At 36.2% G+C, this 22,757-nt stretch overlaps 1 protein-coding gene across 1 annotated transcript in view; it reads left to right on the plus strand.

Annotated features, from left to right (window-relative positions):
- MYCBP2 (MYC binding protein 2, E3 ubiquitin protein ligase) overlaps positions 1 to 22,757 on the plus strand; it is a 260,417-nt gene that overhangs the window by 52,521 nt on the left and 185,139 nt on the right. Inside the window, exons 4-12 of the mRNA XM_008570270.1 lie at positions 475 to 628; positions 7,432 to 7,628; positions 12,477 to 12,719; positions 12,946 to 13,017; positions 14,438 to 14,534; positions 18,356 to 18,429; positions 18,569 to 18,707; positions 20,350 to 20,426; positions 21,383 to 21,587. Of these exons, the coding sequence (XP_008568492.1) occupies positions 475 to 628; positions 7,432 to 7,628; positions 12,477 to 12,719; positions 12,946 to 13,017; positions 14,438 to 14,534; positions 18,356 to 18,429; positions 18,569 to 18,707; positions 20,350 to 20,426; positions 21,383 to 21,587 (1,258 nt within the window). The remainder of the gene's footprint in view (positions 1 to 474; positions 629 to 7,431; positions 7,629 to 12,476; positions 12,720 to 12,945; positions 13,018 to 14,437; positions 14,535 to 18,355; positions 18,430 to 18,568; positions 18,708 to 20,349; positions 20,427 to 21,382; positions 21,588 to 22,757) is intronic.

Consider the following 22,757-nt stretch of genomic DNA (forward strand, 5'->3'; position numbering starts at 1 on the left):
AGATGAAAAGCTCCTTTTAAAATCTTTTCAATATGTGTGCTGTATTGACTTTATTTCTGGTTATAAGAAGCAATTAACATGACTTTTAACCAAAAAGAGTGCTGAATTTTACTTAAGTACAACCAAATGGACTTTGTAAATTAATACAATTTATTTCTTCTGAGTGAATGCAATCTAGTTTCTAGTTTGCTGTTACAAGCCATTTTCATGATGTTTCATTATTGTGTCATTATACTAAAACTAATTTATAAACAGTGCCACAGTTTTTTAGCCTTCCATGTAACCAGATGGTTTTCTAAATCTTTGTGTTAAACATACTGTACTGTTTTTTTAATATATTGCTTTTTTGTTCTTGCCTTTTAAATATGGCAATAGTTTATGGCTTGCTGTGGAAGTAACTTGTACCAGCTAAAACTGCCTAGAAATGGTAAGTAGCTTACATATTATAAAGCATTTTTTTTTCATCTTAAATAGATTATTGAGGTTGGACTTTGTGAAGTTTTTGAATTGATCAAGGAGACGCGATTTTCTCATCCATCCCTGTGTCTCAGAAGTCTTCAAGCCCTGCTCAATGTGCTTCAAGGTCAACAGCCAGAAGGCCTTCAGTCAGAGCCACCTGACGTCCTAGGTAAGAGCTCGGAGTCATCTAATGAAGCATTTAAAAGAGAATGGCTTCTCTGATGAAGCACACACAATAGCCTATAAGACAGTCTTTAATTCTGGTACTGAAACAGCAGGGATATAATGTTTTAAGGTGTTGGGAAAATAGAATAGTTTAATCAGGGCCCTTTGCCTTGGGTCCAGTTGGGGGTGGTGTGGTGCATTCTTTGTAAATAATTTCTGTGTGGGTGGAGTAAGTGCGCCTTTGTGGTGTGGCAACTTGGCTGTCGTCTAGTGCCTCAAGCATCCGCCCTGTGTGGCCATGCTGTTGAACCTACTACCCTTTTGGCTGGTTACCTAGCTCATAGACCTGTGTGTGAAGGGTCTGGTGACCCAGCCAGAATGTGTGAGGAGTCTGGTGACCGAGCCTGGTTTGTGAAGGGTTTGTGACCCAGTCTGGACAGTGGGCTTGAGGGGTCTGTGAGCTTCAGACCCAGCCCTAGCTCAACAATTGGCCCAGTCAGCAGGATTACAGGCAGGTAAAAGAGCTCAACAGTTGGCCCAGTAGGCTGGATTATGGGCAGGTAAAAAGAGCCCAACAGTTGGCGTAGTCAGCAGGATTCTGAACAGGAACAGGAGCCGAAAGCCCTTACAAGAAGGAGGAAATGTGGCTACTTTTGAGTGTGCTCTGCCCTGTGGCCACTTTCCTGTTGACTGGAGCCTGGCTACTGCTCACTATGCTATAAGTTGATGGAGATTTGAAGCGGAAAGCAGAGTTGTTGGCGGATGATGTGCAGCGACTGGCCACTCCTGCCTCTCACACCGGGGACAATGATGAGCCTAGTGGTGAGTTGGGGGAGACCGTGCGTCTCCAGGCATGACCTGTTGTGCATCAGAAAATGAAGCACAATCAGCCTGTGGGACTGGATGGACAACTGGTGGGCGATCCACAGGTGACTCAGTTCACCACCTATGTCCTGTACACTCAGGCTGAACTGGTTGACTTGGGGAGACAGTAAAACAGCAGAAACAGGGAGAGCCCCTGGCTGCTGCAGCTATGGGTATGGTGTAACGTGCCCTGGAGACGATGTAGTAAATGCATATTGCATTTGTCCAAAGGCAGATGGCTTGCCAGGTGCTACTTAAACCCAAGAAGGCTCGGAGGCTGCCACATAAACCCGATGGCTGGCTGGGTGCTGTATAAACCCGAGAAAGCAGATGGCTCGACGGGTACCATATAAACCCGAGAAAAGAGTGACGGAGTGAATGCAGTTGTTCGAACTGTGGGCGAACACTGCAGAATTGCCCGAGACTGTGAGTGAATAGCCTGTGTAAGCCAAGCTGATTCAAGTAATTCAGGAGCTGGGGATGGGGCAGCTAGGTGCTAATAGCTAAAACAATGAAAAGGCCCTGAGGGCCTTTCAGAAGTTTGGGAGAGCGACCCACCCATCACAGACCCTGAGGCCTAGGAGAACTGAGTTTCTCTGGAGGACAGGTTTGGGGCACTGCTGCTGGACAATTGGCCCAGTCGGCAGGATTACAGGCAGGTAAAAAGAGCCCAACATAAGGTTTTTTGCTATGTTCCACTGAAGTTGTGGCTTAATAGTTATAGTTCATTCATAGACATTTCTTGATTATTGTGTTGATGGGAAAAAAACAAAATATAAATCCTTTGAATTCAGAAATAATTCTCAAATCTTAAAGTAACTTTTAACTGAAATCATTCTTATTAAACCTTTAGCCAAAATAGCTAACATTCATTTTTATAACTTGTTACTCTGGATGGTTGTTGCACTCTTTTACCTGCCCATAATCCTGAAGACTGGGCCAATTGTTGAACTAAGGCTGGGTCTGGAGCTCACAGACCCCTCAAACCCATTGTCTATATTGGGTCACAAACTCTTCACATACCAGGCTGGGTCACCAGACCCTTCACATGCAGGTCTAGGAGCTAGATAACTGGCCAAAAGGTCTTTGGAGCCGTAGGTAGGTTCGAGAGCACGGCCATGCAGGCGGACGCCTGAGGCAGTCCTCAGCCAAGTTGCTGTGCCATGCATGTGCACTAACTCCACCCACAGGCAACTTATTTACAAAGAATGCACTGTACCTCCCCCAACTGGACCCAAGCCACAAGGAGCCTGATTAAGTTATTCTGTTTACCCAACAATAGTTTAAAAAAAAAAAAAGGGCAAGAGGAAATAAATGCTACAAACCCCAAACAGTACAGTTAGTCTCTAAACAAAGAAGGCCTTTCTTTTGTAGTCATTATAAATAAAAATCTATTTGTGTTAAGGATAAAGCTTCTGACTTAGTAGTAACTTTCATTAAATAAGAGTGTTTATTTTTCCTACAAGTGTGTTTCAGTTGCCTTTCATGCTAGTGACCTAGGCTTAAAACACAATTCTTTACACAAGATAGGAGCTTTTACTTAAAGGGTATTGAGGAATAGAAATACAGATGGAAGCATAATTTTAAAATTGGCTAATTGCTTTTCTCCGATGCTGACCTTGGGTCTCCACAGAGTCTAGAGCTTTCTAGATCCTTCTAGTATTACAGGAAAATTCTCAGAAGTTCTAGAGCTGTGTTTCTCAAGTATTAGTATGTATGAGAGTCATTTGGGCCCTACCTATAGAGTTTCTGATTCAGTAGATTTGGGGCAGTGCCCATGAATTTACATCTGGAATAAGATGCTAATGCTGCTTGTCTGGAGACTTTACTGCCAGTCTGGACTAGAGTATGGTTCTTTTTCTCTACTTGGCTATTTGGATTTTATTAGACCCATGTATGAAGAACTAATTGCATGAACCAGATTACATGTCAGCTGTTTCTTATTTTGGTCACAGATAGTGATTTTGTTGTGTTTGATTATGTTTTGTTTTAGTGGGAGAGGAGAATTCTGGCCACTAAAACAAGCTGAAGATTTTAAATTCTCTGCATCCCGCCCCCACCACAGTTATTAAATGCTATTACCAAATAAAAAGTGTCATATGTTAAGAAATGGGCACCTGGTTGGTTATTGTTATGGTAGCACCAGTGAGTATATTATTATTGTGATGTGCTACCTGGATTGACAGCATTTTACTGAAGATTTAGTGTATGTTATTTAAGAATATTTTGCTGGTTTTTCTTAGCTTTGGTTTGTCAGTTAACAAATAATTGGAATATTTTAAGAAATCCACTGAAACCTGTGTATTTCTTCCTTTGAACGACGTGCCAATCATTTCTTTCATCCTAGATCTTCTACCATTCTTTTGTCTCCTACTGGTTGTTATATGCTTTCCTTTGTATCCATTCTGTACGTAAATATGCCCTTTTTTCTTTTTAAAATGGATCTTGTTCTTAATGCTAGTTTTTGAAATTATAGTGTGTGCTTTCGCCTAAGCATCTTCTATCAAAACTTTCACCTTATTAGTTTATTCATTTTTATTTTCTTGATAACAGTTTCAAATGCTATTATACTGTTTTTGGTTTCTCTCTTTTATCCTTTTAGTGCTTACTTCTCATCTTTTCACTGCTTTGACTTACAAGGGCACTTCAGAAAGTTCATGGAAAAATGGAATTAAAAGGCAATACGAATCTTTCCATGAACTTTTCCAAGACCCCTCTGTATATTTCTGTATAAGGGATTTAACATTACTTCATATTTTTTATTTTAATTAGCTCCAAGATGTAAGTAGCAATTTGGTTATTTAATAATAAATTTCTTTTTAAACTTGCCTCCACTTTTTTTCCCTTTGATCTAATATCATAATCCCATTAGTTACCCTTTTTCTCCCATTTGATTATTGAATGAGTGAATGAGTGGGAAAAACATAGTCTTTCCTCTACACTGTTACTCAGCAACAAGCAGCACAGAAGATGGACTTCTGACTTCTATGACCAAATGTGTGGGGTTTTTCTCCCCACTAGCAAGCAAATAACCAGTTCCTCAGTGGGCATCAGCTGAGTGTCCTCCGATTCAGTTCGGACACTATCTACCTAGAGAGAGTGTCAGATCCCACAGGTTGAGGGCTTAGTCCCCAAGACTGCCCCCCACCTCACATGCCAGTCACAAATCCAGTCCTCTGGAACTTCTGACCAACCAACTAAAAATCAGGGTTTCCTCAACCCCCTCCTTGGGTTCAGTTAATTTGCTGAGCAACTCACAGAACTCGAGGAAACACATTTACCCATTTATTGCAAAGAATATCCTAAAGGACACAAATAAACAGCTAGATGAAGAGATACATACGGTGAGGTCTGAAAGGGTCCCAAGTATAGGAGCTTCTGTCCCTGTGGAGTTGCAGTGCACCACCTTCCCAGCAAGTAGAGGTGAAAACCCCCACGTGTTTGCTATCCGGAAGCTGTCCAAATGCAGGCCTTTTTGGTTTTCATGGAAGCCTCATTACATAGGCATGATTGTTAAATCATTGGCCATTGGTGATCAGCTTAACCTTCAGCCCTTTTCCTCTCCCCAGAGGTTGGGGGGTGGGGCTAAAAATCCCATCTTGGTCTTTCCTGTGACCAGCCCCAATCCTGAAGCTACCTAGTGACTGCCAGCCATCATTAGCATAGGAAACGGCTCCTGTCACTTTGGAAATTACAAAGATTTTAGGAATTGTATGTCAGGAGATGGGAATGAAGACCAAATATGTATTTTCACAGTATCACATTTATTCTCATGTTATTCATGAAAATATGTGTATATTTGTATTAACTTTTACTGTTGGAATATCTTAATGATTAGTATACAACTATCTTCATTTTGCAAATAGATTTAGGTTTCTAAATCTACTTAAAATATCATTCTCTTATATGTATTTTTCTGTTCAATTAAAGGTTGTAATATAAGTTCTCAGGAATTCACTTAATTGTAACACTAATCACCTCCTATGTTCTGTACTAAGTGTGTATGATACTACTGCTATTGGAACTTAGCAACAAGCACTTGGACACATGTATAATTACAAATGTGGATAAATAGTATGGAGGAAAGTAGAGGGAGTTCTGACGGTCTTTAACAGGCTTTCCTGAAGAGGTGCCATTTTTGAGGGATGAACAGGAAGGAGTAAACTAGGTTATAAGTGTACCAAGAAGAAGGGACAGCATGTAGTGAGGCTCTGAGGCAGGCAGAAGAATGACTGAAAAAAGACTAATATGTGGAGAGTGAAGGAAGGGAGGGTCTTGCAATATAGGTGAGGAAGGAGGCGTGGACATGTGAAAGTTTACAGGCCATGGTAAAGAGGGTTGGTTATTGTGCTAGGAGGAGTTGAAAGTCATTCTCCATCTCTTTACACTACTCCTTTTTTTAAAAAAATTCCTTATTTTATAGCACTTATTTTTTTAAATTATTGGTTTAAATTATTTTCTTCAACTTGAATCTAACTTTTTTGAGGGTGGAAGCATTCTTTGTCTTGTTTACCAGTGTACTAGCCCAATCTAGAATAATAGTTCCTAGTGTGCAAGAAGAATTCAGTAAATATTTGCTGAGTAACTAAAAGATGGAATAGCTGAAGGATAATGATGGGAAGAAGGATGGATTGATGGAAAGAAGGAAGAATGGACAAATGGAGAGAGAAATGAAAGGATGAAGGGAAGAAAGGATAGTTGGAGGGACAGGCAGAGGGAAGGATAGATGGGAAAAATAGAAGTGAAAGATGTACAGACAAATGAAGTAAAGGAGAGAAAGAGGAAGGAGTTAACAAAGGAGTGAATGGATTTTAAGTAGACAACTAGATTTTTGGTTTAAAAATTATTTTTGGCTATCGGGGGCAAAAGTAGGAGATAACTTGTGAACACTTTCTAGTATTCCAGTTAAGAATGGTGATGGCATCGACTGGGAAGATGGTGATGAGACACAGGAAAGAGGAGGAATTAACTAGGAAGTAAAACAAACAAGACTTAATTTAGGATTAGATGTGGAAGATGAGGGGACACCTAGGTTTCTGAGTTACCAAATAAACCATAAGTGGCCTTTTAGTTTTCAGAGAATTGCAATACATTAGTTCTTTTTCTTGCTTTCCTTCCTCCCTTCCTCCCTTCATCAGCTTTTTCGTCTTTTTCTGACTTCTCCCCCGCCCCCCCCCTCCCGCCCCACACACACACTTTAAGAGTTTTCAAATCCTTCTAACCTTCTTCGGAGTGAATACCCAGAGGATGTCTGTTGATTCAATCTTGAGTGGAGACCTCTGTTGGTCATAGAACATTCACGTGTTATTTTTCCACCTTTGCCACTAAATGGCTTTGTGATTTAGGGAAAATCTTTTAACCTCCCTATGTTTGAATTTCATTATCTATTAAAGGAGGAGGAAATGTGTCCTATTGACTTGGAGGTTTTTCTAGGGTAAAAATAAATTACATCCTCTGTAAGTGTGAACTGCTATTATGTTAACGATAAAATCAATTTTATGTTAAAACAAATTATAGCATATGTTTTATGTATTCTTTTGTTGTTTTGCAAATATATACATTATTTTCTGGACACTTAACATTTTAAAAAGCCCATACTCCTTCCAGTCTAAAAGTAAAATAAATGCAGTGAGTAGTCTGTTACTTGATAGGATGAATTTCTTAAATATGTGAATGCCTCTAGACAGCCTTGTTTATAATGACCTTAGACAGATTTCATTTTTTTCTTTTACAGAAATAAGGATTTGAACTAAATGTTCTCTAAGACCATGTTATATAAATATTTTAACTTTTGGGGAAAAAGGGCAGTGAGAAACTAATGCAAAGTAAGTGTTCTAGGTACATTAAATTTTGTTTGTAATGAGATAAGGTACAAAAAATAAATATACACATATAATGTTCTGTGTGTTAAATGAATATAATTGAATCCTATTTTATCCACAGAGTCTCTCTTCCAGCTCCTTTTGGAAATCACTGTTCGAAGTACTGGAATGAATGACAGCACAGGACAGTCCCTGACAGCACTTTCCTGTGCTTGCCTCTTTAGTCTGGTAGCTTCTTGGGGAGAAACAGGAAGGACACTTCAGGCCATCTCTGCTATCCTCACCAACAATGGTAGCCATGCTTGCCAAACTATTCAGGTATTTCATATTTATAACGGCTTAGAAATTCGTAAGATACCAAGTTACAATTTATTTATTTATTTTTTTACATTTTTTTCAATTTTATTTATATTTATTTTTGTGGGATACAGTGTGTTGCTTCTGTACATACGTGTACTGCACAGTGATTCACTTAGGATAGACAGCATAGTTTTGTACCCGTTAGTCCACCTGTTTTCCTCCCCCTGCCTCTGGTAACAATTATTTTACTCTCTATTTCTATGAGAGATTGTACAGTATTTGTCTTCCTGTGCCTCACTTATTTTGGTTTTTTGCTCTTTTATTTTAGTATGTCTGTTATAAGTTTTTGTGTTATGGTTACCATGAGGCTTACACAAACATGTTAAAGTTATAACAGATTATTTTGTACTAATAACAATTCAATTTTGATATTTAAGAAAAAAGAAAGAACCAAGCTAACTCTATGCTTTGGCATCATTCCCACCCAACTTTTTTTACATTTTGTTGTTTCAAGTTATATCTTTTAATATTGCCTGTCTCTTATGCGGTTGTATTTGTTATTGTCTTATTAGGTTTGTCCTTTGGTCTTCATACTAAGGATTTAAGAGGTTTATTCTCCCCTTTATGACATTGGAGTATTCTGAGATTGCTTGTGAACTTACTTTTACTAGTGAGTTATGTACCTTCAGATGTTTTCTTGCTGTCCCTTAGAGTGATTTTCTTTCAGATTGAAGAATTCCCGTTAGCATTTCTTGTAAGGCAGGTCTAGTGTTGGCGAATTCCTTTAGCTTTTGTTTGTCTGGGAAATTCTTTATTTCTCCTTCATATTTGAAGGTTGGTTTTGCTGGATACAGAATTCTTGACTGACAGTCTTTTTCCTTCAGTACTCTGAATATATCATCCAATTCTCTTCTGGCCTGTAGGGTTTCTACTGACAAATCCATTGAGAGACATATTGTGACTCTTTTGAATGTTGTGTGTTTCTTTTCTCTAGCTGCTTTCAGTATCCTTTATTTGTCTTTGGTTTTTGATAATTTGATTATGATGTGCCTTGGGGTGTTCCTCTTTGGATTGAATTTGGTTGTCAACCTCTGAGCTTTTGTACCTGAATGCTGTCATCTTTCTCCATACTTGGGAAATTTTCAGCCATTATTTTCTTGAATATGCTTTCTGCATCTCTTCCTTTTTTCTCTCCTTCAGGTATGCCAGTTATGTGGAGGTTATTTCACTTGAGGAAGTCCCGTATTTGCTGTATTTCTGTTTCACCTTTTTCTTATTCTTTTTTCTTTCTGCTCCTTTGGTTTGAAAATTTTGTAGGCTTTGTCTTTGAGCTCACTGATTCTTTCCTTAGTTTGGTTAATTCTGCTGTTGGAACTTTCTATTGAGTTTTTTAGTTTTAATGTATTCTTTTTTATTTATAGAATTTGCATTTTTTTGTTGTTGTTTTTTAAAAAATTGATTCAATTCCTTTGTCAGGTTTCTCATTCTGATACCATTTAATTTTCCAGATACCATTTAATTTTCTACTCATATTTTCTTTTTTCCTTTTTTGTCTTTTTTCGTGACCGGCAACGGATCGCAACCCTCAGTGTCGCACCCGTACCGGACCGGGACCGGCAACGGGATCGCAACCCTCGGTGTTGCGTCCGCACCTCGCTCAGCCAGTGAGCGGCCGGTCTGTATGTGGGATCCGAACCCTCGGCGGGAGCGCCGCCGCACTCCCAAGTGGCGCACTGTAGCAGTGCGCCACCGGGCCGGCCCTACTCATATTTTCTTGTGACTCCCTGAACATCCTTAAGAGTGTTATTCTGAATTCTATGTCAGACATTTCATAAATCCACTGTTCCTCTGGGTCCGTTGCTGGTGCTTGGTTTGTTCCCTGTGATGGTGTCATATTTCTGTTTTTTCTCAATCTTTATATCTTTATGCTAACACCTGGGCATTTGAGGAGGCTGCTACCTCTTCTAGGTTTTATAGGTGTTCTTTGGTGGTGTTAGACATTTACTGGTTAATATCAGAACTTTGTCTCTGTTTTGTGGTTTTGGTTAATTCCAAAATTGGGGTCACTTCCTGTGGGGATTGATCAATTTTGGACGTGGCCAGCACCATTGTGCACACAATAAGCACCAGCATGAAATAGCTGCCTGCCTCGTCTTCCAATCCAGCACCAAGCCCCTCCCCCCTTCCCTTTAGGAGAAGCCTCCTGACTTAGAAACAACTTTTTGCTTCTGGATCTGTGCAGTTCTCCACCCAGTTACATCAACCTAATGGTCCCTCTGCCCATACATTTCACACCCAAAAGCTAATATAAACCCTCGTAAACTCATTGTTGCTGCAATATCCATTTTCAGGGCAGCCCCGGCTGTCCTCCATTTTGAGTGCAGCCCGGCAGATTTCTTTCTTTAATAAAGCTTGAATAGCACCCGGCATCTCGGTTCACTTTCTTTCAGGGATCAGCACTTAAGCCCTGTGGTTGAGCTAAATTGCTGCTTTGCTGCTTATTCTCTGGGGAAGGTTGTTTGTGCAGACTGGATTTTAGTTGTTGGCCTTTTAATCACTTCTGGTTCTTTTGAGGTCAGATACAACTGGGCTGTGTGGAAATTCTGGCCTGGGACTGAGTCTTTCCAGCAAACTGTGCCCTCTGCAGTTCTGTCTCCTGATCAGTTTCCACAGAATGGACCTGTGCCAATTAGAAGGCAGATCAGCTGCCTTCACCCCAGTATTCCCCTGGCGGGCCAGCCTCCATCTGCATTTTAAATGCTTCCTGTGGGGTGAGCTGTGCATGGGTCTCTTGTGATGACTCACTGGCCTCTGAGTGGCTCCTTTCTTTGGTGGGGTGCAACCCTTGCTGTGTGGGGCCACAGGAACCCTGTCAGTGGTCTCACTGGCCTCGAAGCTGGTAAGATGGGCTTCTCTCCCACTGAGGCCCTCTTCTCCTCTGCAGACTCCAAGCAACTTCATGCAGAGGGCTCAGTTGTGGCTTTTATGTGGTACAACTTCTTCCCACCTCTCACTGGGGCTTGCCCTGAAGTAGTCACAGCTCAAAATGGTTGGAGCCATCCCTTCTTTTTCTTGCCACGGCTTCTCCAACCTTCATGAACTCCAAAAATCTCTCCTCCTCTTCCAGCTGAGTTCCAGTAGTCCCTGGTTGTCAGTCTTTGCTTTTTAATAATTGTAAATTGATAGGCTGTGGGAGAGAGTGATGCTGGGGACCATCTATTCTGCCATCTTGATCCTGAGTTACTGTTTCATCTCAATTTCTGTCTGTAGGAATTCCCTGCTTTTTCTCACTCATTATAGTAGTTTGATCTGTCCAAATGATCTACAGTATTTGAGTTAAGGTACATGTGTGTTTAACTCTGTAGCATTAAAGGTAATAAGATGAATTTTGGCACAAACTCAGATCTTTAACCTGCTTTCGCCTCCTCTTCTTTTGCATTGTCTTGCTCTCTACCTTCCTCCTCACCTCCCATCTTGCCCCAAATTTTCAAGTATGGAATTTTGTCATAGTTTTAAGTATCTTTTCTCTATTAAAATAAAAGACTATGATGTCAATCTGCTATATTCTTGATTGGTAGATTATGATTTTTTTATGAATTGATTTGTTTCTGAGTTACTTTATCTACACATACAACATTTAAGTATCCAACTATGAAATAAATAAGCTCTTCACCATTTTTGGTAGTGGGGAATATAATGCTCCTTATAGGCAAATTTAATTTAATTCTTTTGGTTGGTTATGGAAATTGAGAAAGAAGTTACAGGTTTAGGGCCTGATTATCTGCTCTTCTCTGGCTCCTTGGAGAACCTCTAGGACAGAAGGGAGGGCTGCCTCAATCCTGTTGTTAGCAGGCCAAAGATAGCAAAAGATATTGACCAAAGATATTGGTCATTTTTTTGTGACTTATTCAGTGATCTTGAACTCTCCTTGTCAAACATGAGCAATCCCCTTACTCCAGGTTTCTACTCTTATTATTTAATCCCTTTCTACTATTCTTGGAATCCTTTTGTCCCCTGGTCCTTGTACTAAAACAACACAAGCATCCATTTCACAAACTCTTGGCCTTCCTGTGGCTGTAGGGAGAGAAGTCATCTCTGAGAATATATGACTCTTAATATCTCAAATTGTTTTGGATTCAAATGCATATTACCTGTCTATTCCAAAAAGCATAGAGTTTAAAGTAGAGTAGGTGTGGTAGTAGTGCAAGGTACCTTATTGATGGAGATTAAAATCCATTTTGGGGGGAATAAACTCTGGCCTGCAAAGGCTTCCTGCAGAGAAAATACTATTGCACTTGAGCATACAAACAAACACATCATCATAAACAGTAAAAACAAACACAGCAGATTCAATCCTGTCAAGTTCTTAGATATTGAAATTACTTGATATAGAATGTGTGTGTGTATGGATTGGTTAACTAGTGAATTATATTGTTGAAGATAGAAATAGTGAACTGAAAGATAAAGAGGAAGAAATTATCCAGAATGCAGCACAGAGTGACAAAGAAAATATAAAAGGTAAAATAAGAAACATGGATAGAGAATGAGAAAGTTTTATGTATTAATACAATCTGAGTTCCACAAGGCAACGATAGGTTTGTTGAGACAGAGTACTTGAAATAATGGCTAAGATTTTATAGTTTTGGTGAGTGACATGGAATCTTCAGATTAAGGACGTCTAGTTTGCTTGAGATTTGCTTCGTAAGGATGAATTTTTAATTGTTACTTTTTACTGGCATGTCAAACATGATTGTTGTGAACAGGTTATTTTCTTATAAATGATATATTACTAAAATGTCTTTATTTTTTCTGTTTTGTGTTTGAAACATTTAAAAATGTCTTTTTTTTTTTCTTCTCTTTCGATAGGTGCCAACAATACTGAATTCACTACAGAGAAGTGTACAAGCAGTTTTGGTGGGAAAAATTCAAATTCAGGACTGGTTTAGCAATGGTATTAAGAAAGCAGCTTTAATGCACAAGTGGCCATTGAAAGAAATATCTGTCGATGAAGATGACCAGTGTTTACTTCAGAATGATGGATTTTTTCTGTATCTGTTATGCAAGGATGGATTATACAAAATCGGCTCTGGATACAGTGGAACAGTTAGGGTAATGTGATTCCTTACAATTCTTAATCATAGCAGTTAGATTCATACTAAATTGAGTCCTGTTTTTTTCTAGCTTCATTTTTAGAGTACTAATTTTGAGGTAATAATACTTCTTTAAAAAATTATAATTGAAATAGAAGCATTAAATGTCATTCGTCCATTTGCATTATTTTCCATTGATTATTAATTATGAAACTGTTGATCAACTAACTTTCGTTATTCTGCAGGGCCATATATACAATTCTACATCCCGCATCAGAAACAGAAAAGAAAAAAAGTCTTGGTTAGGTTATGCTCAGGTAGGAGAATATCCATAATAAATCAAACTTATCTTTTAAAATATGTGGTTTGTACTTTTTGAATCAATAAATAATATCACTTTTATTTAAACAGAAATGGTGTATCTTTAATAATCTGGCTATAACAATGGTATAGTGTAGTGTAAAGAACACTGGCTCAGAATTTGTAGAGGTTCAAGTTTAGTTATGTCCCTGCTTTTTATTACCTGTGTGACTCTGGGCAACTCAACTTATTTAGTCCTCTGTCAGTTAGCTGTAAAATGAGAATAAAAATAATCTTCTTTGGAGGTCTTGTTTAAGTGAGCTTCTAGATAAGAATCAAAGACCACCTTTATCTTTAGCAAATCTGAATTGAGAATGTATATGTGAACTGAGGCCAAATTAGGGCTTCTTGCCAACAAGCTCCTTCATTATAAGTCTAGATCCAGTATCTTCTAGTGAACAGTGTTTGGCCTGCCGAGTAGACTGCTACCTGCGTGGAGGATTATGCAGAGAATCACAAAATAGAGAAAAGACCTAGGCCTATGTTGCTTTCTTAATGCTGCTGTCTCATCCCCTGACCATCATAGCCAGATGGGCTTCAGCTTCTTACTAGGTCAGCAATCAGATACATTACTCCACCATCCGTGGAGAAAAGCAAATGGAGGATGGACCAAGGGGGTCCTATTTATTTCCATACTATCCCCTCCTGAGAGGCGAAGCCCAGGTTCCCTTGTGGAAAAATAGAGAATAAAGTTTTCCCTGCCAAGCTCATGGGATTTGTTGTCAGCATCAAATGATAAAAGATATTTGAAAGTATTTTGAAAACTGAAAGAATTATTGTTGTTATATGAAAAATAATGCTATATCAACTACTGGGGAGATTTTGAAATTGCATTTTAAATATCTAATTAATAACTCAGTCATTGTCTCTTAAAACTTAAGGTGGTTTAAAATGTCTCATCAAATTTTTATTTGCCACCGTACTATGTTTTATCCAAGAAATAATGCCATGGAAAATATATTATTACAGTATTATGTTCAATGGCATATCACTTCATCTGAAACCACTTCTCCATTTTGAGATAGCAACCTAAATACTTCAGTTTTTTTCCTTAAAGAATTTGTTAAAGTTACAGTGATCATTTATATTATTTACTTGTCAAGTGATAGTCATTTTGAGCAAAATGTACTGTCCTGTTTAGTGTAGCTTATATATGTATCTGAGATTATATATTAAATTAATACCCAGTTGTGTACAGTTCCTCCTCTTATTAAAGTATATCCATGTTCTTCTATTTTTAATCTTTAATATCTTTTAGACATCAACATTGACATATAATTTTACTTGAAAAAACTGTCATGGAATTGTATGGCTGCTTTTTTGGCTGAATTGGTAATGAAAAAATATTTTAACAGGAGAATTTTTTGTCGTTATCAGGGTTACTTATTATATAGAGATGTGAATAACCACAGCATGACAGCCATAAGAATAAGTCCTGAAACACTGGAACAAGATGGTACTGTAATGTTACCAGGTATGTCTCAGCTAGTTATTTTTTCACTTCACAAGTGATTTTAAGAAGTGTGCATGTGAGGCTACTTAGACCTAAAGAATTATTAGCAAGGAATAGTGCTTGCTTACAAACGGGTTTAAACAATCTTGACACGCAAAACATTTTATAGTATATATAAAGTTAATACACATGAGGACAATATACATCAGAAATATGAGTTTTAATATTTGTATTTAAATTCATAACCATTGTGGCTTAATCCCTTACTCTAAGATTTTTTGAGCTACTAAATTAGTGGGGTGATGTTACTTTGTTGCTCTCAATAAAACCACGTAACCATTGTGGCTTAATCCCTTACTCTAACCCCCACCAAGATTTTTTGAGCTACTAAATTAGTGGGGTGATGTTACTTTGTTGCTCTCAATAAAACCACAACTCTGATTGTCATATGACCTAGTACAAAGAAACTTCTGTTTATTTTTATTTTAGTAACAGTATACTTGTGTTTTTCTCTTTATTGTAAAGGGTTTTCAGAGACACAGAGTTTAAAAACATTTCATTATTTATCCTTTTTAATAATGCTCTGATAAGGCATTTGGACACAATTCATTTTGCTTATATTGAAGTTGTGCATATATATTCATCACTCAAACCACTGTTATCTAAATTCTAAAATTTTGTGGAACATTGGGCAACTAAATATTCTCTATTATAAGGCCTTTGAATTTGCTTATACTTTTGATATTTTCTGAAGTTGTTTGTATTAAAATCTTGAATGTTTAATGTATGCATCAGTAATTTCTTGGTAAGCAGCAGTATTACTTCTAGGCACTTTACCATCTGAAAATAAGAGCTACTTCTGAAGAACAAATTGGGAAGAATAATGGCTCCCAGGCTGCTTGTTAATTTTTAACATCTGTTTGAACCTTAATATCTACACATATATCCAAATTAGTGTACATGACACCATGTTAAAGTAATGCCACATTTTCATTTCACAGATAGAATAGCTTTGGAAAACAGATGACTTAATAAAATTATTTTGTAAATAACTCTGTTTTCAGATATGTCTACAGGGCTTTCTTTTTCATCACAAGTCCTGGACCATGTCTTTCGTGCCAATAACTAAAATAATAATTTTAAAATATTTTTAATAATTTTACACTACTCACATATATTAAGAGAAATCATATTTATTATATGAAAATTGTAGCAAAAAGAGTAAGTTGAAATTATAACCCCATTTCCCATGTATAAACACTATGACCATGACCATATTGGTAGATATCTTTTTAATATTTTTCCTATGTGTATATGTGTCACTTGTAAAAAAGTATGCTACAAAATGCTTTTTTAACATATCCCTTTCACTTAATATTCTGCATATATTTCCAAGCCATGACATAGTCTTCTACAACATCATTTTAATTATGGAATATATTCCTTTATATATTACTATATTGGAGCCTTATATATTATATATTTTTATATTGGATTAATATATTGGAGGCTTCCAACTTTTTGCTATATAAATTATACCGTAGTGAGCATCCCTATTATTCTGTTTTTGTACAAGTTATTTGAGGATAATGTCATAGAAGAAAAATTCTAAATTGAGAAATCCCATCCCTCACAACAGATGAAGACTAATACAAAGAATTTACTTCTGAGAAGTCCTGCTCATTTAATAGAGATTGTAACCGAGAAGACAATTTGAAAATACGTACCTGAACCTGTTTTATTTATGCCACTGTGTTACAAAACAACTTGTTAAAGTTCTTATTCAGTTTCAATCCCTCTGTACCGTTTAACATACGAAATGCAACTTTTAACAATACAGGTGTGGCTTTCTGTGTTTTGTAAATATGGGCTGTATTAATGGTGAAGAATAAACCAAACTTTGTGAGGATAGTCCCATATTGTGTGTCTTCCAAACTGGCAGATGTTGCTTGGTGTATTCCTGAAGAGACTGTCTTATAATATTACTTGATGGATAAAGAAAAGATAAAGAGAAAATCTTGAAATCATGTGGCATGAAGACTCTACCCTCAAGACTGAAGAAGCCTGGTGTTATTTTCTTATTTCTTTGACCTGGACTACATTTTCTTCAGTAGTACTTTTTGTTTTTCCTAGGTAGGGACAATTGTGCTCTGCAGCTTTCCCATCAAGAAGGAGCAGAAGTGAATTATCAGGTTTATAGATGGTAACAAATACCATGTTTAAAGTTGACATCAATCACGTAATTCCTTGAGCTTCATATTCTAACTTGTCTTACAGTCTAGTTTATGAAAAAATTATTACAACCTAGTATTGATGAACTTAAAATACAGTTTCCCTTGATAATTGTCATTTTATTCTTTGTATCTTGGCTTACCTTTCAGATTGTATCCTTATGTCATTTACTCTCCATGTCTAGTGATAGATGGCCTCAGATCACGAGGTGTTTTGCTACTCTTCTTGCGCCGCTTCACTCCTCACCCCTGCATTTATTTGAAATTATAATGAGTTTTTCTTCTTTGCTTTTTAGTTTAAATCTTACTGCTTAGAGCTTGAGAAGCATCTTTCTTGCGCCTCTTTGTATTCTGTACAGTGGACTAGGAACTCTTTCTTTCGATTTCTCCTCTCTTTGATTACCAAGTCTCTTGGGCTACCAGTGGGCCTTGTCTCCCAGTTTCTATTTCCAGTTTGTGATCCCTGAATTCTCTATTTGGTAAGGGTCTGCCTGTGTTTTGCATATTTAAAATAAGGAAGTATGCTAGTATGAAGCTCCTGGGCAAAGATGTAGAGTAAACCAGTTTATTTGGGTGGGCTCCGTTACTGCACTCCAAAAACAGAATTTCATGTTTTGTTTATTCAGGTGCAACTTGAAATGAAATATAATTTTTTTATGGTATTGTGATTAATGGAGAGATTCATCCTAGTTCTCTGCAGTTATTTTGGGAAGTGTGTGTGCTTTTATACTTGCTTGCTGAACATTTGTTTTTCCAAAAGGATACAGTTTATATTAAGATATTGATTTTGCTTGTAGTTTCATGTTATTTAGTAGCAATCACTAACACATGTCCCAGTGGTCCTTCTGTAATACTGGTATCCCTTGCTACAATTGAGCTTGTGCATTATTTTGATCAAATATATAGTGCATTGTTCTACAGAGATATATACATTATTGACAAAATATGGTATTCTAGCCAAGGTGTATGATTGCTTTGAGACAAAAAGAAATACATAAGCGTAGATTTGTTTTTTTAGTGAAGGATGAACATTTAAAAAGTTTAGAGCATGCTAAATGCTAAAAATGCTGGGAATAAACATGGAATTTCTAAGTGGGAAATGTAAAACTGGTTTTGACTATCATTCATTTCATAAAGCAAGGGAAACCTGTAGTTGGACACCATAGACCTCAAATACAGAAGCTTTAGGTCTGTCTGTGTTTTTCTGTGATACTAATGACCACGATGTATGTCTGAGGGTAGAGTGTTGCCTACATCGCATGTAATTGTATTGAAATGATTATAACCAACATTATAGTTTGTTCATCGTGGTGCATGTTTACTATCAGACTATATCTAATACTAATTCATTTTGAAATTAGGTAGGCTCTCAGGTCCTTGATCATGGAAGATTTATAAATGTAAGCACAAAATGTAATAAGTATTATTAGTTGAATTATTTAGTTCCTGCTAATTTGTAATTGTTTATTAAAAAGTGCAGTCTCATTTTGAGTTTAAGTTTATCCTTATTGTGTGGAGAAATCTCATTCTGACTTCAGCAGAGGTGTAAAGTCATTTTGTGAAGTATTTATTTACATTGTAATATAATTACTTTTTCTTCCTTTTGTACAGATTGCCACAGTGAAGGTCAAAATATTTTATTCACTGATGGAGAATATATTAATCAGATAGCTGCTTCAAGAGATGTAAGTACTCTGAATTATGAGTAAGTAGTGTAAATAGAATCCCTTTCTCATAAATTACTTGGTTTTTATTAGACACAATATAGAGCCTTAAAAGACCCACTTATGCAGTGTAATACTGTGGATGTTTTCTTTCTTTTAGGATGGCTTTGTTGTAAGAATATTTGCCACAAGCACTGAACCTGTGCTGCAACAAGAATTACAACTTAAACTGGCCAGAAAATGCTTACATGCCTGTGGTATCTCACTGTTTGATTTGGAAAAGGATTTGCATATTATAAGTAAGATGACAAAATAAGCCTTTTCCCCATATTTTAGTTTTGAGATTATTTATTCTTTTAAAAACTAACATTGAGTTTTCAGCTGTTCAGCTTATACTATAGCATCTATTTTTTTGTCTGTTACTATAAAGCACAATTTTGAATTTATGTGTGTAAGTAACTAGAAAATACGGCATTTAAACAGGGTATGATATTTGAAGATCACTTTAAGGAAGTGACCAATAATTTTCCATTTTTATTTTGAATAGAGCAAAAGAAAATAAGTATACATGTAATAAGAATTATGGATGGATACTGGTGGACTCTATATGCTCCATTGTTAGTCACTTATTTAAAATTTTATGGGCTTATATTGTAAATGTTTCTACAACAGTATACATAGTTCTCTCATTGAAACCTTTAATTTTTATTTGAACAGATTTTTTAAGATATACATAGATTATAGATTGTGAAAATGGCTGAACAAACTGATCAATAATCTTTCATTTGGATACAGGAATACAGACAACCACAGAGTATTTGTTGGGTTTAGTATACCTACTCTTGCAGTATTGTAGAAGTAGTTAGGATCACTAGTTCCAACAAGGGTCTTGATTTTGGTTTAGCATGCCACTTCAAGTGTAATAGTGCCATTTTTTAATTTGTAGGATTCTTTGCAGGACCCACCTCTTTTTGACTGTTATCTTACTAAATTTAATAAAGTTGACACAAGTGCTTTACATTGCATATTTTAATTATGCACTGTTTTTGTAATTTCTCCATGGAAAAAATATTGAATTGAGATTATAGATTTGAAATTTTCAAAACCTATAGACTAATTAGAAGTTAGTATAACTAGACAAAAATCTGCCATATATAAAGTTATAATTATTTACTCATAGTTTTACAGTTTGAAAATATGCATAAGGATCTGCGTGGGTATGCACATGTATGTATTCAAATTTATGCAGTGGCTGCATAAAATTTTCTGTAGGAAAAAAATACTTTAGGGCCAAGCCCGGGGCGCACTCGGGAGAGTGTGGCACTGGGAGCACAGCAGCGCTCCCGCCGCGGGTTCGGATCCTATATAGGGATGGCCGGTGCGCTCACAGTGCTCACTGGCTGAGCACGGTGCGGCTGGTCTCAAAAAGGACAAAAAAAACCAAACAAACAAAAAAAAAAACTTAATTCAAATATCTTCATGGCATTGTTCAAGCCTAAATGACTGTCTAGATTAACCTCCTGAAGTTTTATATTTGCTCGCTTGTAAATTGAGCAATATAATTATGAGGATCAAGTGAGATCATGAACTGTGTAATGCCTGATACCTAATAGATGCTCAGTAAAAATTTGTTCATTTATACATAATTCAAGGAATATTGCTCATATTGAATTAAAAAATTTTTTTGTTTTTTATTTTAAAAATTAATTTGGCATTAGTTTGGAACAAGTTAAGATTATGATAGCTTTATTTTTCCTTGGAATTGGGTACCTGTTATTGTAAATATTTTTTAAAATTCAGGCAATATGATGTATTTTGTTGTCCTTGTTTTTGAGTGATATTAATTGAATTGACTTTTTAATTATTCAAAATAATGCATTTTTACTTGGAATTATTCATATGAGAAATGCAATGGTATTTATTAGTCTTGTTGTATTTTAGGTACTGGATTTGATGAAGAGTCAGCAGTTCTTGGTGCGGGACGAGAGTTTGCACTAATGAAAACAGCAAATGGAAAGGTAAGATACTCTTTTTACATTAAGAATGAACAGTCTCGATGGCTGGTTGGCTCAGTTGGTTAGAGCACAGTGTTGATAACACTAAGGTAAGGGTTTGGATCTCCTTACTGGCCATCTACAAAAAAGTAAAAATAAAAAATGAACAGTCTCCACTTTAAGAGATAGTTGGTACAATCCATTGATTAGTTGATAATAGTTCACATGTTTAAACATAATCATCTTTTAAATGTTGATTTAAAATTATTTTTATGTGATAAAATTTTATTCATGTTGAAAATAGTATTATGGAAAAAATTGTGACATTTAAGACCATAAAACTTTATAAAATGTTATATTTTTACAAATATTTACTTTTAATTATGGAACTCTAATTTTTTGAGTTGGGATGAATTCATATTTTGTGTTTTATTTTGATGAATAGGATATTCATCGCAAATTTCTATAAATGTGCAGAAATATACAGACTACAAGTTGGGGGAAGTAGGACCATGATAATTAAATTATAGATTGCAGAGGTCAATCTATAGAGATGGAAGCTTCTTATCTAGTGGCTATAAAGAGAAAGTAAAGTAATTAAAAGAATTCTGGAAATTAAAATTATTAGGCAAGTATAGAATATTTATATGCAGGTTTTTACAACTGGAAAAATGAAATTGAAAATTTTATGAATTTCTTACTGTTGAGAGTTTGCAGTATATTTATGGAAATACAAATGTGGAAAATTGTAAATATCCTGAATAGATATGAAAAAAGTATTATGAACTGTGTTTTTTTGGCAAAATATGCCTCTTTCTCTCTTGCTCAGCTCACAGAAGTTGAATAGTGTATAAAACGAGTTTGGGTTCTTGTTATTTTTGTTTTTCCATAGCATATGCAAGCTTTTTATTCCTTCTCATGTAAAACCTGTTACAGTACTCCAAAAGGCTCTGTAATTTTTTTTTTTTTTAATATATAAGATATATTACACTGGCAAATACCAGAGTCTTGGAATCAAACAAGGTGGTCCTTCAGCAGGAAAATGGGTTGAGCTACCAATTACGAAATCTCCAAAAATAGTACACTTCTCAGTTGGACACGATGGCTCTCATGCCCTTTTAGTTGCAGAAGATGGAAGCATATTCTTTACAGGATCTGCTAGTAAAGGAGAAGATGGAGAGTCAAGTAAGTTGACTGATCATCTGGCATTAGTAGAAATAAAGTGGAATTTATTAACATAAAATATATTAATTTTAATAACACTAACCTCACCAAGTTAATAGAGGGTTTTACATTGGGACATATTCAATTAATGATGGTGGTGTATTGTTCATTAAAGAAATGTGATTGCTCGTTTCATTCCAGAGTTCGTATTCATGAATTTTTATGCCTTATGGATGCATGGCTATTCATCTGAGAATATATGCTTATTCTGTTGTGTCAGTTGGTGTTATTTTAAAGACTTATTCATTTCGATAGGTTATTTTAGGAATCCCAAAACTTTAGAAGAGGTACATATTTCAGAATGAATGTAAATCTTATGTAACTTGTGTAATTGTGTTGGTTATGGATTACTGTTCTTAGTGTTATTTCTCTGTGATGAAATCATTCCTCAGCAATGAGAAAAACAGTTTTATCTCTTATATTTTCTATATTTCTGTTCAGAGTCTTCCTCAAAGTGCTATTTTTCTCTTTTTTTATCTTCTCATATACTTTATACATTGTAGCACATTGGAGTAGCATTTTTCAGAGATTAGGTTTTAAAGTCAATATATAATCTAAAAATCATGTGAAAATAAAAGTTACCCTGGAAAAATTCCTTAGAATAGCCATAAAGTGTGTTAGCATCTCTCTGAAACTTTAGCACAGCCAGTTTTTCCTTCTAGAACTTTGGAGGAAATTGTTCTTTCTTTGCTTGAGCACCAGGTAAAGTACTTGCTGTATATGGATCATGTTATCTGAGAAATATAATGGTATTTTAAGCCCCAGCTTAGCAATGTTTTTATTTTAAAAGTCATGCAGGAACTGAGGTTCACTGAAGGTATAGCCTATTTATGTTCCCATCTTTTGCTTATTTCAAGGATATAGTGTTTGAGAACAGAAGCTGCTTAAATCACCATATTTAAGTTTATTTGCTCTCCTTCCATATGTGTATCTCTCTCCCTTACAACTCTCATTGACTGTTGTAGCTGCTTAATAAATATCTGAGTATTGAATGAATTAGGAACTTATTTTACTTTCCAGGATCTATCATAAGAATATATGTGGTACACACACACACAAACACACACACACGATATTAGAATGGTGTTGATAATCTAAAAGCTAATCCCAAGACTGGATGACCCAGAAGTT

Source organism: Galeopterus variegatus, unplaced genomic scaffold, assembly GCF_000696425.1.
Source record: "Galeopterus variegatus unplaced genomic scaffold, G_variegatus-3.0.2 Scaffold587, whole genome shotgun sequence".
Taxonomy (NCBI): domain Eukaryota; kingdom Metazoa; phylum Chordata; class Mammalia; order Dermoptera; family Cynocephalidae; genus Galeopterus; species Galeopterus variegatus.